This window comes from Rhinopithecus bieti, unplaced genomic scaffold, assembly GCF_001698545.2.
Source record: "Rhinopithecus bieti isolate Rb0 unplaced genomic scaffold, ASM169854v2 scaffold_2432, whole genome shotgun sequence".
Classification (NCBI taxonomy): domain Eukaryota; kingdom Metazoa; phylum Chordata; class Mammalia; order Primates; family Cercopithecidae; genus Rhinopithecus; species Rhinopithecus bieti.
In genome coordinates, this window is record NW_016804136.1 from 2296316 (window position 1) to 2312810 (window position 16495).

Below are 16495 nucleotides of genomic sequence, written 5' to 3' on the forward strand. Positions count from 1 at the left end.
ATGACCCACCCGCCTCAGCCTCCCAAAGTGTTGGGATTATAGGCATGAGCCACTGCACCTGGCCGACCCTACCTCTTAACATTATCATCTTGGGTGTTAGGTTTCAACATATAAATTTGGGGGGACACAAACATTCAGACCATACCAACCACTATATCACACAGGATCTGGGCCATGGCTAAGTGTAAATGAGTGATCATGGTGTTGGCTTTAACTGCATGTTTCCATTAACATATGAGTCTCTTCTACTGTATTCTTATTAAGATAGTGACAAATTATAGACAGATTTTTATCTGTGGCCCTCTTGACTATTCTATACGGCTGATGGGCCCTTTAGGATAAACCAAGTGGAGAGCTTAGATTTCCCACCTCCCATTCCATTTTGTCTGAGTTACTGCGCTGGACAAGGGAACCTTAAACTAAGAGGGCCCTTGGGCAAATGCTTTTGTGATGAATCATCCTGTTTCTTATTTCATCAAGTGGACTTTTTTCTCCCGAAGTTGGTTGGCCTGGCTGACCCTGTGTTTTCTTTGATAGGCATGCGTTGGATATTCGTGAACACTATGAGCGGAAGCTTGAGCGGGCAAATAATTTATACATGGAATTGAGTGCCATCATGCTGCAGCTAGAAATGCGAGAGAAGGAGCTCATTAAGTATGTATCCAGACCAGTGTCTGTTCTTACTGATTTGAGTCTGTCAATCAGCAGAAACATACTACCCTTCCACATTGCTGCTACTCAGAACTGGCAGATATTTCATTCATTCACCCAACATTCCTTCCAGGATGTGCTATGCACAGGTCCCTGCCCCCGGCAAGGTATACAAATAAGCAGAGTTGCCACAGAGCAAGTTATAGGGGAACATGCACTTGGCAGTCATTTGCTGCTTAGGGAAGGGTCCGCATTTCAAAAAAAGCACGGGGTGAAGAGCGGGGAGGGGAGCCGATTGCCGCCTGGAAAAATGTGTTGGCTGCTGAAAGTGATGTAAGGTACTCCTGATGGTGGCAAGAAAACCCTGGGAATCCTGACCAAAAAAGCAGCTACTAAAAATAAGCAGGACTTCTGCCATTGTGTTATGTTGGGGAAATGAAAGTGAGTGTTAGTGTCAGTCCATGAGCTGAAGAGCAGAATGAAGTCAGGTTAATTTGAATCTAGAATTTGCTTTTTTTTTTTTTTTTTTTTGAGACGGAGTCTTGCTCTGTCACCCAGACTGCAGTGCAGTGGCATGATCTCACTGCAACCTCCACCTCCCAGGTTCAAGTGATTCTCCTGCCTCAGCCTCCCAAGTAGCTGGGATTACAGGTACCCACCACCACACCTGGTTAATTTTTGTATTTTTAGTAGACACGGAGTTTCACCATGTTGGCCAGGCTGGTCTCAAACTCTCAACCTCAGGTCATTCACCCGCCTCAGCGGTGAATGTTTGGGATTGCAGGTGTGAGCCACCGCGCCAGCTTTGTTTGTTTTTTAAACCTGAATGGCAGCTTTGTTATTCAAATAGCCTGTATCTGCTAAATATGGCCAGAATCTGTGGGTAGAATTAGCCTGTGAAAATACTCTGCATATCCTTTCTGTCTGCAATGACTGAGGTGTGGCTTTTGCATTTATTTTTCAGGCGTGAGCAAGCAGTGGAAAAGAAGTATCCTGGCACCTACAAACGACACCCCGTTCGTCCAATCATCCACTCCAATGCCATGGAGAAACTCATGAAAAGGAAAGGAGTGCCTCACAAATCTGGGATGCAGACCAAACGGTGAGACACCTGTACAAACGCAGTATTCAGATAAATGGGGGAAAAGCCCCCTGCAAATCCATTCTCACATGATGACGGATGTGGCCTCTTCTGTAGCTCATCAGATGAGTGTAGAGATACTCATCTCTAGGTAAAACAGAGTAGGAAGGTGAGGGAGTATCACAGACTTTAGAAATCCAGCTTTTACATCTGTGGCATAAATATTTATTGTCTTGGCATGGAAAGGGAAATAAACTGGAGGCCAGACAGACCTGGATGCAAATCCTGGACCTGCCTTATAAGGTATATGACTTTACCTCTGTCAACCCCAGTGTCCTCATGGATAAAATGGTACAATTACAGCACATGAGATTTCTTTTTATTTTTCTGATCTCTAGGACACAGAATTGGGTTAGTCATAATTCTTGATTTATGACACAATAGTCCATGCATGCCTACTTTTATTCACACATTTAGTTTGCTCTTGTTAATGATGTGGAAAGTACCTGCAAACTCACTGTATTAGTCCCTTCTTGCATTGCCATAAAGAAATACCTGGCCAGGGCTGGGCCCGGTGGCTCACACCTGTAATCCCAGCACTTTGGGAGGCCGAGGCAGGCAGATCACGAGGTCAGGAGATCGAGACCATCCTGGCCAACATGGTGAAACCCCATCTCTACTAAAAAAAATTACAAAAAATGAGCCGGGCATGGCGGCATGCGCTTGTAGTCCCAGCTACTCCGGAGGCTGAGGCAGGAGAACGGCATGAACCTGGGAGGCGGAGCTTGCAGTAAGCTGAGATCATGTCACTGCACTCCAGCCCGGGCGACAGAAGGAGACTCCGTCTCAAAAAAAAAAAAAAAAAGAATGAAATACCTGGCTGGGTGAGGTGGCTTACACCTGTAATCCTGGCACTTTGGGAGGCTGAGGCAGGTGGATCACAAGGTCAGGAGATAGAGACCATCCTGGCCAACATGGTGAAACCCTGTCTCTATAAAAACGCAAAAAAATTTAACCAGGTATGGTGGTGGGCACCTGTAATCCCAGCTACTTGGGAAGCTGAGACAGGAGAATCGCTTGAACTAGAGAGTCGGAGGTTGCAGTGAGCCAAGATCACACCACTGCACTCCAGTCTGGTGACAGAGTGTGACTCAGTGTCAAAAAAAAAAAAAAAAAAAAAAATACCTGAGACTGGGTAATTTATAAAGATAAAAGGTTTAATTGGCTCATGGTTCTACCGGCTACACAGGAAGCATGAAGGCTTCTGCTTAGCTTCTGGGGAGGCCTCAGGAAACTTACAATCATGGTGAAAGATGAAGGGGGAGCCAGCACTTCACATGGCTGGAATAGGAAGAAGAGAGAGCAAAGCGGGAGGCGCTACATTCCTTTAAATAACCAAATCTCGTGAGAATTCACTCACTCACTCACTATCATGAGAACAGCACCCAGGGGATGATGCTAAACCATTCATGAGAAAGCGACCCCATGATCCAGTCACCCCCCACCAGGCCCCCCCTCCAACAGCAGGCATTACAATCCGACATGAGATTTGGGTGGGGAATGTAGACTCAAACCGTATCACTCATCATGGAAACAAAAGCAGGGGCTTTGATAATTACCTGTATCTAACCATATGGTTCCCCTCATTGTACCCTAGCATGGGAGTTTTGTGAAGTTTAAATAAGATAATATGTATAACATGTGAAATCATCTATCAAATCATAGGTGCTCAAAAAATGTATTTTGGGATGGTTTAAAAAAAGATTGCCCTTTCCCCTTTTTACTACATATTTGCCTTATATTAGTTTAATCTTGGAATTATCTTCCTCTCATTTTTCCTTTACCAAACTCTGTAGAGACTCATTCCTCTCAAGTAACAGAGGGTTGGCTCTCTCCTAGCTAAGTTAATGTAAAGGGAAGGAATGTCCCTAAACCTAGGGTGTAGACCTAATAGTGAGATGTGAGCTAAATGCAGTAAGAATAGAGGTAATAAGAGAACACAAACCAAGAATGTATCATGATGCTATCAGAATGGCAGTCATTCTACCATAGCTGGACTAATAGGTACCTAACTTCTAATGAGTAACTACACGGACTAATCCCAATTTTGCTTTTACCTACTGCCCCAAGCATCTAATGGTCAAGTTCTGAGAAACTTTTTTCAGATTCCACCTGAAACAATCCTTGCGGGTGGGGTAAATCCCAACACCCCTTTTCTTTTGTTGTACTAATAGGGACAGAGTCTGCCCGATGGCTGCTCCCTGCTTTCTGCCTACAGTGAAAACAAAGAGCACGGGGGGAGAAAACAGAACTATTTAACTTTTTAAAATATGAGCTCGTGTTTGCTTTTATTTTGGCTATGAGAAATGTTTGAAGGAGTTTGATACAAGTAGATTCTTAGTCAATGAGCTAGCTGAACACGAGAAGGCAACCTGCAAAGAGCTGTACTGTCAGCTGATTGTCCCTTGAAGGAGTTGTTTCACATGATTTGGACAGCGCAATGATTACCTAGTGAGAAGTCTGGAGACCTTGAAGGAAATTAGAGAGGAGAAACCATTCAACCATCCTTAAGCCCAGATTTCAGTTTATGTTTAGTTAGAGACTAAAAAGAAGAGTGTCAAGTTCAATCATGGACATTTCCAGCGTGTCATACCTGAGTATAGTCCAAAAAGATAGTCTAAATACCCCATAATAAGGAGAGGCTTGAAATGGGGAAGAATTATGCCTCAGGGTCAAAAGACTTGGGTTCAAGTTATGAGTTCTGCCATTTGCTAGCTTTGTGATGGATACAAGCCAACATAACCTCTGATCCTCAGTGCACTTCTCCATAAAATGGGTATTGTAATAGTAGGAACCAAGTGCTTTCTGCTGTACAAGTTGGCCAGCTGACCATAGAATTTTGAATCTGGGACAGGAAGCTGCCAATAGCAGACAATACCCTACCCACCTTATCTTAAACCCTTAATACCTGGAACTTCTATGCTAAGACAAGTCCTCAACTGTACTTTTCTTGTATAAGAAGAAAAACCCATCTCCTGCTGCCTGCTGCCTACTTATGAGCTCTGGCTATTCCATGTGTGGCCTCACTTTAGCATCATCTGAGAGCTTGTTATACTTGGAGGCTCTCAGGCCCCACCCCAGACCTATTAAATCAAAGTCTTCATTTTTAACAAGCTCCGCAGGTGATTTGTATGTGCCTTCAAGTTTGAACTCTGACCTTCAATAAACCAGATTGAAAATTAGGCGAGACTTTTTGTCTGGCTCTACCACTCATGAGCTATGAGAGCATGAGCCATTTTGGCTGGGCTGTGAGCTCCTCATCACATATGGTGAAGACAGGATTGTACCTATGGTTTCCAAGCAAAGCCTGGAACACCCAAAGGCTTGTACAGAGGTTTCTCAGAGGCCACTGCAGGGGTAGAAAGGACAAGGAGGGGGAGCCCGGGAGCCCTGCAGAGAGGGGCTGCTGCTCTCCACTTCAACCGGTTGCACTATACCTGTTTTATATACTGCATTTCTCATAATAATTATTTGAGAGGATTCTGTTGTTAAAAACAAAAAAGTCTGGGCCCGTCATCTGTAAAATTTCATGCTGACTTGTGTCTTTCTGGTCCAAAGAAGGGTAAGGCTACTCAGTGGTAGGAAGAAAGCAGTGGTTCTTCCTGGTAATCCTAGGGACTCTGCCCTGATCAGTTCATCAGTTCAGAAACCAGTTGTTTCCCTACAGACCTTGGAGTCAGTGTGGGCACGGTTTACCTTCAGGCTCCTGATTTTCTTTTGCACATAATCTTCACGACTGGCCCAGTGGACACGTGGAAACAGGACTGTGAAAGAACCCCCTCCCTTTAGGATCAAAGTGAAATACCAGTGTCACTCCGCACTAGCCCTTCTCTTCCTGCTGCTACTCAGCCTCCTGCTGAGCTCTGTATTTCCTCCTTCTCTGACCCCTCCCTTCCTTTTCCTTCCTTCAGGCTTCACTGAGTACTCACTTTAAACAAGACTCCTTGCTAGGGTGAGGTATAGGATATAATACAGAAGGAATAACAGAAATCCTCTATAAGTGGACATGTAGGTTGTTCCCAGCTTTTTGCTATTTCAAATAATACTGTAACATAACATCATCAAACATATATTTTGATGCACATATGAGGGGACTTCAAAAACTTCATGGAAAATGTAATTATAAAGGGTAACAATTAAAAATATAAACTTTACTTCTCAACATAAGCTCCATCAAGGTTAAGATAGTTTTGTAAGTGATGATATCAGTCATTTAACTCATCCCTAAAGAACCGAGAGTCCTGGGAATGTATCCATGTCACTACAGTCTTTTTTAGATTATTAACTGAAGAAAAATGGATGCCCTTTAAAGGTATTTTCAGATTAGGAAACAAAAAGAAATGAGAAGGAGCCACATTGGGACTGTAAGGTGGATGCTTAATGATCTCTCATAGAAACTCTTGAAAAATTGCCCTTGTTTGATGAGATGAATGAGCAGGAGCATTGTCATGGTGGAGAAGGACTCTCTGGTGAAGGTTTCCTGGACTTTTTTCTGCTAATGTTTTGGCTAACTTTCTAAAACACTCATATAATAAGCACATATTGTCATTCTTTGGCCCTCCAGAAAGTCAACAAGCAAAATGCTTTGAGCATCCCAAAAAACCTGTTGCCATGACCTTTGCTTTTTTTTTTTTTTTTTTTGTAGGGACGGGGTATTGCTATGTTGTCTAGACTGGTCTCAAACTCCTGGCCTCAAGCAATCCTCCTATCTTGGCCTCCAAAGTGCTGGGATTACAGGTGTGAGCGTGACCTGGACGACTTTTACTCTTTTTTTTTTTGAGACGGAGTCTCACTCTTGTCACTCAGGCTGGAGTGCAGTGGCGTGATTTCAGCTCTCTGCAACCTCCGCCTCCTGGGTTCAAGCGATTCTCCTACCTCAGCCTCCCGAGTAGCTGGGATTACAGGCACCCACCACCACACCTGGCTAATTTTTGTAATTTTAGCAGAAATGGGGTTTCACCATGTTGGCCAGGCTAGTCTCGAACTCCTGGCCTCATGTGATCCACCAGCCTCGACCTCCCAAAGTGCTGGGATTATATGCATGAGCCACCACGCCCAGCCGACCTTTACTCCTGACCAGTCTGCTTTGACTGGACCAGTTCCACCTCTTGGTAGCCATTGCTTTAATTGTGCTTTGTCTTCAGGATCATACTGGTAGAGCTGTGTTTCATCTCCTGTTACAATTTCACTTATTTAAAGAGATGTTTGAAGATCTTGATCTCAAGTGTTTAAAATTTCTATTGAAAGGTCTGCTCTTGTATGCAGCTGATCTGAATGCAACAGTTTTGGTTCCCATTGAGTGGAAAGTTTGTTCAACTTTAATTTTTCTATCAGAATTGTGTACACTGAGCCAAATGAGATGTCTATTGTGTTGGCTATTTTTTCTGCTGTTAATCATCAGTTCTCTTCAATTAGGGCATGAGTAAGATGAATTTTTTTTCTCACAAATTGATGTAGTTGGTCTGCTCCTATGGGCTTCGTCTTCAACATCATCTCATCCCTTTTTTTTTTTTTTGAGACAGAGTCTTGCTCTGTTGCCCAGGCTGGAGTGCAGTGGCACCATCTCGGCTCACTGCAACCTCCGCCTCCCGGGTTCAAGCAATTCTCCTGCCTCAGCCTCCAGAGTAGCTGAGACTACAGCACGTGCCACCACGCCCAGCTAATTTTTGATTTTTAGTGGAGACGGGGTTTCACCATGTTGGCCAGGCTGGTCTCAAACTCTTGACCTCGTGATCCGCCCACCTTGGCCTCCCAAAGTGCTGGGATTACAGGCATGAGCCACTGCGCCTGGCCCATCCGTTCTTAAAGAAGTTATCCATTTGTAAACTGCTGATTTCTTTGGGACTTTGTCCCCATAAACTTTTCGTAAAGCGTCGATGTGTTCATCATTCTTCCACTTAAGCTTCTCCACAAATTTGATGTCCTTTAATTGTAGCAGAATTCATGTTGCTGTGATAGGGGCTCTTTTCAAAGCGGTTGTTCTGAGTGCCTCAAACTAAATCATGTTTAGAGATGTCACCAATAAGCTGGTACGAGTTTATTTTGATGCAAAAACTTTTGAGATCCATGCATAGTTTTTTCATAATATGCATTTTCCATGAACATTTTGCAGACTCCTCATACATTATCTCTATTGGATAAATCCCGGTGACTACTGATTCAAAGGCTCTGTGTATTTTAAGTCTTAGGATAAATTTCCCCAAACTTGAATGTGTTTTCATATGTTTCAGACTAAACCTGTTCTTTTCTCCCAGGCCAGACTTGTTGAGATCGGAAGGGATCCCCAGCACAGAAGTGGCTCCCACTGCATCCCCTTTGTCCGTAAGTCCCAAAATGTCCACCTCTAGCAGCAAGAGCCGGTATCGAAGCAAACCACGCCACCGCCGAGGGAACAGCAGAGGCAGCCATAGTGACTTTGCGGCGATCTTGAAAAACCAGCCAGCCCAGGAAAATTCACCCCATCCTGCTTACCTACACCAAGCTCAATCCCAATACCCTTCGCTCCATCACCATAATTCTCTGCAGCAGCAATACCAGCAGCCCCCTCCTGCCATGTCCCAGAGTCACCATCCCAGACTCAATATGCACGGACAGGACATTGCAACCTGCGCCAACAACCTGAGGTATTTTGGCCCAGCAGCAGCCCTGCGGAGCCCACTCAGCAACCATGCTCAGAGACAGCTGCCCGGCTCAAGCCCTGACCTCATCTCCACAGCCATGGCTGCAGATTGCTGGAGAAGTTCTGAGCCTGACAAGGGCCAAGCTGGTCCCTGGGGCTGTTGCCAGGCTGACCCTTATGACCCCTGCCTTCAGTGCAGGCCAGAACAGTATGGGTCCTTAGACACACCCTCTGCTGAGCCAGTGGGGAGGAGCCCTGACCTTTCCAAGTCACCAGCACACAATCCTCTCTTGGAAAACGCCCAGAGTTCTGAGAAAATGGAAGAAAATGAATTCAGCGGCTGTAGGTCTGAGTCATCCCTCGGTACCTCTCATCTCGTCACCCCTCCAGCGCTACCTCGAAAAACAAGGCCTCTGCAGAAGGTAAAGTGTGATGACAAGAGGGGCCTGCGTCACTGCCTTCAAAGAATGCCAGAGCCTGTCATGTTATACACATTAGAGAGCTATGTAAAAAGCATACATTTTGTAAAAGGACAAGATAACAGAAACATAAATCGAAATTTATTTTACTTTAAATTCATTCTTTCCACACTACTTAAGTGATAAACTACAGAATACACTTTAGGAACTACTGAACCAGAGGACTGAGTCAAGTGTATGTATAATAATTTATGAATAAATAACTATATATTGGGGATATGGGCTGAGCACGGTGGCTCACGCCTATAATCCCAGCACTTTGGGAGGCCAAAGCAGGAGGATCACTTGAGGTCAAGAGTTCGAGACCATCCTGGCCAACGTGGTGAAACCCTGTCTGTACTGAAAAAATACAAGAATTAGCCAGGTGGTAGCACACACCTGTAATCCGAACTACTCGGGAGACTGAGGCATGAGAATTGCTTGAACCTGGGGGGCAGAGGTTGCACTGAGCCAAGATTGTGCCACTGCACTCCAGCCTGGGCGGCAGAGCGAGACTCTGTCTCAAAAAAAAAAAAAAAGAAAAAACTGTGTAGTGGGGATACGTAATCAAAATAGTTTGGAAACCACTACGCTACAGCTCTAGTCCTGAGGGATGTTATGGGAAGTAAGGAGCCTGTTATAGAGTGAGTTTAAGAAGCACAGTATTCTCTCATCCCGCATACATATTCCTAGTGCACATTAACAGTCCTCTGCTTTGAGAAATCATGCAGTAAACTTGTTTAACCGAGCATTTCCTCACCTATTTGAACATACTGCCTTTTAAAATTAACATCTATTAATCCCCCGTGGCACTAGCTTTCTTCACAATTTACTTTGGAAAACATTGCCTTAATTGACAGGCATTGTGACCCAGATAGTTCTTAGTCATTGAAACCTGTTTCTCTCCTCCTTATCCACTGGCTGCCTAGGATTTGTCAGCTGGGAAGCAGACTACCATAGCAGTTAAGAGCATGAACCTAGGAGTCAGACAGATCTTACTTTAAAGCCAGTCTCTTGGCCGGGCGTGGTGGCTCATGCTTGTAATCCCAGCACTTTGGGAGGCCGAGGCAGGTGGATCATGAGGTCAGGAGTTCAAGACCAGCCTGGCCAACATGGTAAAACCCCATCTCTACCAAAAATACAAAAATTAGCCAGGCGTGGTGGCAGGCACCTGTAATCCCAGCTACTCAGGAGGCTGAGGCAGAGAACTGCTTGAACCCGGGAGGTGGCTGCTGCAGTGAGCCAAGATCCCACCACTGCACTCCAGCCTAGGCGACAGTGTGAGACCCCATCTCAAAAAAAAAAAAAAAAAAAAAAAAGCCACGGCTCTTCCACTTAGTACCTCTATGGACCTCAGTTTCCTTGTCTATAAAATGGGCCTAACATTGGACTCTGCCTCATCGGTTGATATAAAGACTACATGCATGAATACATACAAAGCATTTAAAACAGGGTCTGGAACATAGCACTTTTCCAAAAGTATTAGCTCTTCTTGCTATGAGTCAAAAAGAAGATGATGTATGAAAAATGTTTACAACATGCTAGACACCCACCCAATTCTAAGTATGGTTTCATCTCATCATCATTGTTCATCAGGAATTTAGCTGAAGGAATGAAAGGGTATAAAATGTAATGAGTATGTTTGGTCAACTAGGCATTGAGTAGAAAAGCAGCTGAAGCTGAGGGCTGTGGTCTGGGAATTGCATTTCCCCCTCCACCTACACTGCTGCTCCTGTACTGACTAAGCAGTCCCAGAGATTAAATTGTGTTTCAGGGGCTGGCCGCGGTGGCTCACGCCTGTAGTCCCAGCACTTTGGGAGGCCAAGGCGGGCAAATCACCTGAGGTCTGGAGTTCGAGACCAGCCTGGCCAATATGGTGAAGCCCCGTCTCTACTAAAAATAAAAAAATTAGCCGGACATGGTGGTGCACTCTTGTAATCCCAGGTACTCGGAGGCTGAGGTGGGAGAATCACTTGAACCTGGGAGGCAGAGGTTGCAGTGAGCCAAGATCACACTGCTGAACTCCAGCTTGGGCAACAGAGCAAGACTCTGTCTCAGTAAACAAACAAACAAACAAATAAATAAATAAATAAATAAATAAATAATTGTGTTTCAGCTGGTGCAGTTGATTTGGGCCAATCCATTCTCTGCTCCTCCAACTCCAATGGCCAGTAACTTATATTTTTTGGTAACTTCTTTTTTTTGTTTTGAGGTGGTGTCTCGCTCTGTCGCCCAGGCTGGAGTGCAGTGGCTGGATCTCAGCTCACTGCAAGCTTCGCCTCCCGGGTTTACGCCATTCTTCTGCCTCAGCCTCCCGAGTAGCTGGGACTACAGGCGCCCGCCACCTCGCCCGGCTAGGGTTTTTTTGTATTTTTTAGTAGAGACGGGGTTTCACCGTGTTAGCCAGGATGGTCTCGATCTCCTGACCTCGCGATCCACCCGTCTCAGCCTCCCAAAGTGTTGGGATTACAGGCTTGAGCCACTGCGCCCGGCCGGTAACTTCTTTATTAAGATATAATTTGCATACCATACAGTCCCCCCATTTAAAGTGTATAGTTCAATGCTTTTTATCCACAGAGTTGTGTAACTATCACCATGACCAATTTTACAACACTTTTATCACCCCAGAAACAAACCCCACACCCTTTAGCAGTCACCCCATCCCCTAGGCTCCCCCAGATAACATATATCTTTGAACCTTTCTCATGCCGTTGTGATATCATCTACAGGTCTTTAGGCCATAGAACACATACCTTGTACATTTGGCTTCATTGGAACCTCACTCCCACAGAGCAGCTCAACTTTTCTTGACCAAAACATAGTCCCACAGGTCCTCCTAGGGTGAACTGCTCATCTCAGCAGTCAGGATAACTTCATCTCTGTCTTTCCTATTTAAAAAAAAAAAAGCATATCAGAATACAAGTGAGTAAGAGTCATGATATTTTAGAACTGACTTTTAAAAAGGTAAATTATTCTCAATATTTGGTACAGTTCCTTGGACCCAATTACCCACCTTACAAGTGATTGGGTAATCCAGCATATCGTGATGCTGTGCTTAAGGACAGTTTATCTTAAGTATGGCTGCTCCTATGCCCTTGGTTTGAGATGAGTTATCTGTAAAGGAAGATCACCTCAGTCAGGACACTTAGCCCGCCTTCCAGATCAACCACGAAGCCCCAGCAATCATGGGGCCTCAGGTGTCCCAGCCAGAGCTCTCTTACTGCTGCCAACATGCTGACTCAATAAAAATGCATTAAGTCCTTTCTTTTAATTGACAAACAATAATTACATATATTTATAGGGATAACACCAATTTTGTATGCAGAATTGTATTAATGGAGTGAGGCATACAGTACAAACAGGATATAGTCTGACCCTCAAAAATGTCTATCCAACCACATAATATTAGTGAAAAAGGGATTGGTATATAAAAGGGAAAAGTTATTGTTGGACTTTGAGGATTTCAAAGATCACTTCTATGACAGAGCCTGGAACCACTAGTGACAATGATTACAAGAGACAGCCCCCAAATCCAAGACCTCCTCTCCAACTTCCCTCTCCATCACTCACCTCTGGACACTTTAATGGAGCCATCACCTCCCTGAGGACAGAGATAAATTTCACTCAGTTCTACACGTCTTCCAGCATCTAATGCAGGCTGCCATCACAGGTACCCTGGAAAAGTTGCTAAATGAATAATGAGGACATGTATGTTTAAAGATGACATTCAGCAAGCTACTACTAAATGAATGCCTTTTGATGATAATTACATTTTTTACAGATAGTGGGGATGGGGTGAGAGAGAGAGTGACATTAAAATAAATAAAACTCTTTTCTCCTTGTTCTCCTCAGAGTGGAGATGATTCCTCAGAAGAGGAAGAAGGGGAAGTAGATAGTGAAGTTGAATTTCCACGAAGACAAAGGTAAAACCAACAAATGCACATGATTGCTTTTAGTGGAATGGGGAAAAAAATCCTAAGTTTACCACACCTGCTTTTCAACCACAGGTGATTCCCTGGCAGCCACCTTATAGGCAACTTTGAACTCACTGTGTTCATGTTTTCCTGTTGCCACGTTTTGGCAGTTGTTCATGCACAGCAGATCCTAGTTCATCAGCATTCATTTTACAGCAACTTCATGATGAGAAGCATGAATACAGATTCAAGATTACAACTGAGAATACAGTGGGCAGTTTGTGACAGATGGCCACGCTATTTTATGGGTAATTGTGTTGGTTTCTAGTGTGTCTCCCTGTGTTAGTCTGCTCAGGCTTCTGTTACACAAACTGGATGCTTAAACAGAAATTGATTTCTCACAGTTCAGGAGCTGGGGAAGTTCAAGATCAATGTTCTAGGTGACATTGATGATGAGGGTTCCTGATGAGGGCTCTTGTACTGGCTTGCAGACAGCTACCTTCTTGCTGTTTCCTCACATGGCAGAGAGAGATCTTCCTTCCTTTAAAAGGTCACAGTCTTATTGGATTAGGGGCCCACTCTCATGACCTCATTTAACATTGATTACCTCCTAAAGACCCTATCTAGAGGGTCTATCTAGATACAATTATATTGGAGGTTAGAGCTTCAACTGATGAATTTGGGAGGAAGACAATTCAGTCCATAGCATTCCCCATGCCTTAGATTTTATCCCTCAAGTTAAATATGATTAGATAAGTTGAGTCCACCTTCAACTCAGCCTTAGAAATAGCTTCTTGCTTAGATAGCGATAATAATACTCCTTCTAGGAGTCAGTAAGGGCCATCTCCCCATACCTCTAAAATAAAAGCTGCCCCTAATGTAGAGGAGAAGATAGTTTTCCTACCAAGAGGTCTTTTTCTGCTAATAGACACTGTGTTCTTGAAGAGTAATGCTCTAAGAGGCAGAGGTTGCAGTGAGCCGAGAAGGTCTCCCCAGGAAGCTTTGTGTACCTGCCCCAAAACAGGAATTCCCTACAAACCAAAGGACTCCTGGCGCTTTGATAAATTATATTCTGGATCCCCACATTATGCACAAAATTGAAATCTGTTCTCATTCCCTGCTATTCCTGGACTCTTTATGGCCTCTTCTTATATATCCCTGATCTGCCCCCCGACCCCCCACCAACTCACCCCATCACGTGGCCTGGGCATCAGCCAGGCCTAGGTCATATGGCATAAAATCTCTTTGTACTACGCCAGGTGCTATGGCTCACACCTCTAATCTCAGCACTTTGAGAGGCTGAATCAGGAATTTGAGACCAGCCTGGCCAACAAGGTGAAACCCCGTCTCTACTACAAATACAAAAATTAGCTGGGTGTGGTGGTGCACACCTGTAGTCCCAGCTACTCAGAAGGCTGAGGCAGGATAATTGCTTGAACCTGGGAGGCAGAGGTTGTAGTGAGCCAAGATCACACCACTGCACTCCAGCCTGGGCAACAGAGTGAGACTCTGTCTCAAAAAAAAAAAAAAAAACTCTTTGTACTAAGAAATACAGAAAGATCAGACAATGGCAAAAGAAAAAGGCAGTCTTTATTATTTGTTTTCTTATGTTTTTTAAGCCAGTGTAAGCTAATATCATTCTTATTTACTAAGCTGCTTATAAACAATAGGAAGGAAGTGAGGAACTTTTGCAAATTTTCTCCCCAGAAGCTCTGGCTCATCAGAGCCAAACCCAGACATTGACTGGAATGAGCTACTAACTGGCTGGGCAGCACCCACAGCTGCAGAGTGAATGTTCCTTCCAAGCTCATTTCTGTTGGAGGTTGGTCAACAGAGGTAGTGAAGGCACTTGGGCCTCCAAGGTCACCATGCCCAGTGGATACTGGGCTCTGGGAAATGAAGCTGGGGTAGATTGACGGGGAGGTGAGGGATGGGGGTTAGAGAAGGACACTGATCAAAGTGTGTGTAGACCCAGCCCAAACCTCAGCTCTGCCTTTTCTCATGGTGTGGCCTTAAACAAGTCACTTCCCTTCTCTGGCTCCAGTTTTCTCATCTGGGAAATGAGTTAGTCCAGAGACTCTCCAAAGTCTCTTTCACCTGTGAGAATCTATGACTCTAAATAAGAGGCATAATTTCAATTTGGACATTTCCATACCATGCATACATGTACATAATATGATTAGACAAGCTGATTTTTTTTTTTCAAAGACAAGTCATAGCCATCAGCTTGGAGTGTAGTGTTTAGTCACATAAATATATAAACAAAATGAAAGGGGAAATTAAAATTTCCTTCTTGTGTTAGTTACCTTGGGCTGCCATAACAAAATACTACAGATTGGATGGCTTAAACAACAGGAACTTACTTCTCAAGTTCTGGAGCTGGGGAAGTCCAAGATCAAGGTGTCAGCAGATTCAGTTTCTGCTGAGGGCTCTCTTCCTGGCTTGCAGACAGCCACCTTCTCTGTTTCCTCACATGGTCTTTGCCCTGCACATGCATGTTGAAAGAGGGCAGGAGGGAGGAATGGAGAGAATCTCTTCCTCTTCTTATAAGGCCACCAATCCTATTTGATTAGGACCCCACGCTTATGACTCCATTTAACTTTATTTACCTCCTGAAAGCCCTGACTCCAAATACAGTCGCACTGGTATTAGGGCCTCAACATGGAATTTCGTGGTGGATAAAATTCAGTCCATTGCTTTAATGTTAAAAGTTAAACAGTTTCTACCTATCTTGATTTCTTAGGCCTCCTCGATGGCAGGAAGAAAACTAGATTATCCCTACCACTACTATGAGTGACAGATAAGGAAAGGAAAGTAGTTGCTCCTCTGACTAAGTTCTCCTGGTTCTTCTTGGTCCTAGGCCCCATCGCTGCATCAGCAGCTGCCAGTCATATTCAACCTTTAGCTCTGAGAATTTCTCTGTGTCTGATGGAGAGGAGGGAAATACCAGTGACCACTCAAACAGTCCTGATGAATTAGCTGATAAACTTGAAGACCGCTTGGCGGAGAAGCTAGACGACCTGCTGTCTCAGACGCCAGAGATTCCCATTGACATATCCTCACACTCAGATGGGCTCTCTGACAAGGAGTGTGCCGTGCGCCGTGTGAAGACTCAGATGTCTCTGGGCAAGCTGTGCGTGGAGGAACGTGGCTATGAGGTGGGGGCTTCTCCCTTCTCCCATCACTGTTCCCTATTTTGCTCTTTGGGGTTCAAGGCTCTAGAGCCTTTACAATTTTCATTTAGTAATAAGATATAACAGTAACCTTGTATTAGTCTGTTCTCACACTGCTATAAAGAACTACCTGAGACTGGGTAATTTATGAAGAAATGAGGTTTAATGGACTCACAGTTCCACAAGCTGTACAGGAAGCATGGCTGGGGGACCTCAGGAAACACAATCATGGCAGAAGGTGAAGAGAAAGCAAGCATGCCTTCACATGGTGGTAGGAGAGAGAGAAAGCAAAGGGGGAAGTGCCACCCACTTTGAAACCATCAGATCTCATGAGAACTCACTCACTATCATGAGAATAGCAAGGCGGAAATCCTCTCCCATGATCCAGTCACCTCCCACCAGGTGCTTCCCCCAACACTGGGAATTGCAATTCAACATGAGATTTGGGTGGGGACACAGAGCCAAAGCATATCAGGCCTCCAAGAAGTAAGCAGAAGTACAGAGATCAACAGAGCTCCTAGAAATGAGGCAGTTTCTCC

At 44.5% G+C, this 16495-nt stretch overlaps 1 protein-coding gene across 3 annotated transcripts in view; it reads left to right on the forward strand.

Annotated features, from left to right (window-relative positions):
• The window catches only part of MAP3K13 (mitogen-activated protein kinase kinase kinase 13), a 152942-nt gene that overhangs the window by 128390 nt on the left and 8057 nt on the right, over positions 1 to 16495 (forward strand). For all 3 annotated transcript variants that reach the window (XM_017866370.1, XM_017866365.1, XM_017866359.1), the window contains exons 9-13: positions 538 to 654; positions 1616 to 1753; positions 8047 to 8833; positions 12722 to 12792; positions 15644 to 15941. In XM_017866370.1, coding sequence (XP_017721859.1) covers positions 538 to 654; positions 1616 to 1753; positions 8047 to 8833; positions 12722 to 12792; positions 15644 to 15941 — 1411 coding nt within the window. The remainder of the gene's footprint in view (positions 1 to 537; positions 655 to 1615; positions 1754 to 8046; positions 8834 to 12721; positions 12793 to 15643; positions 15942 to 16495) is intronic.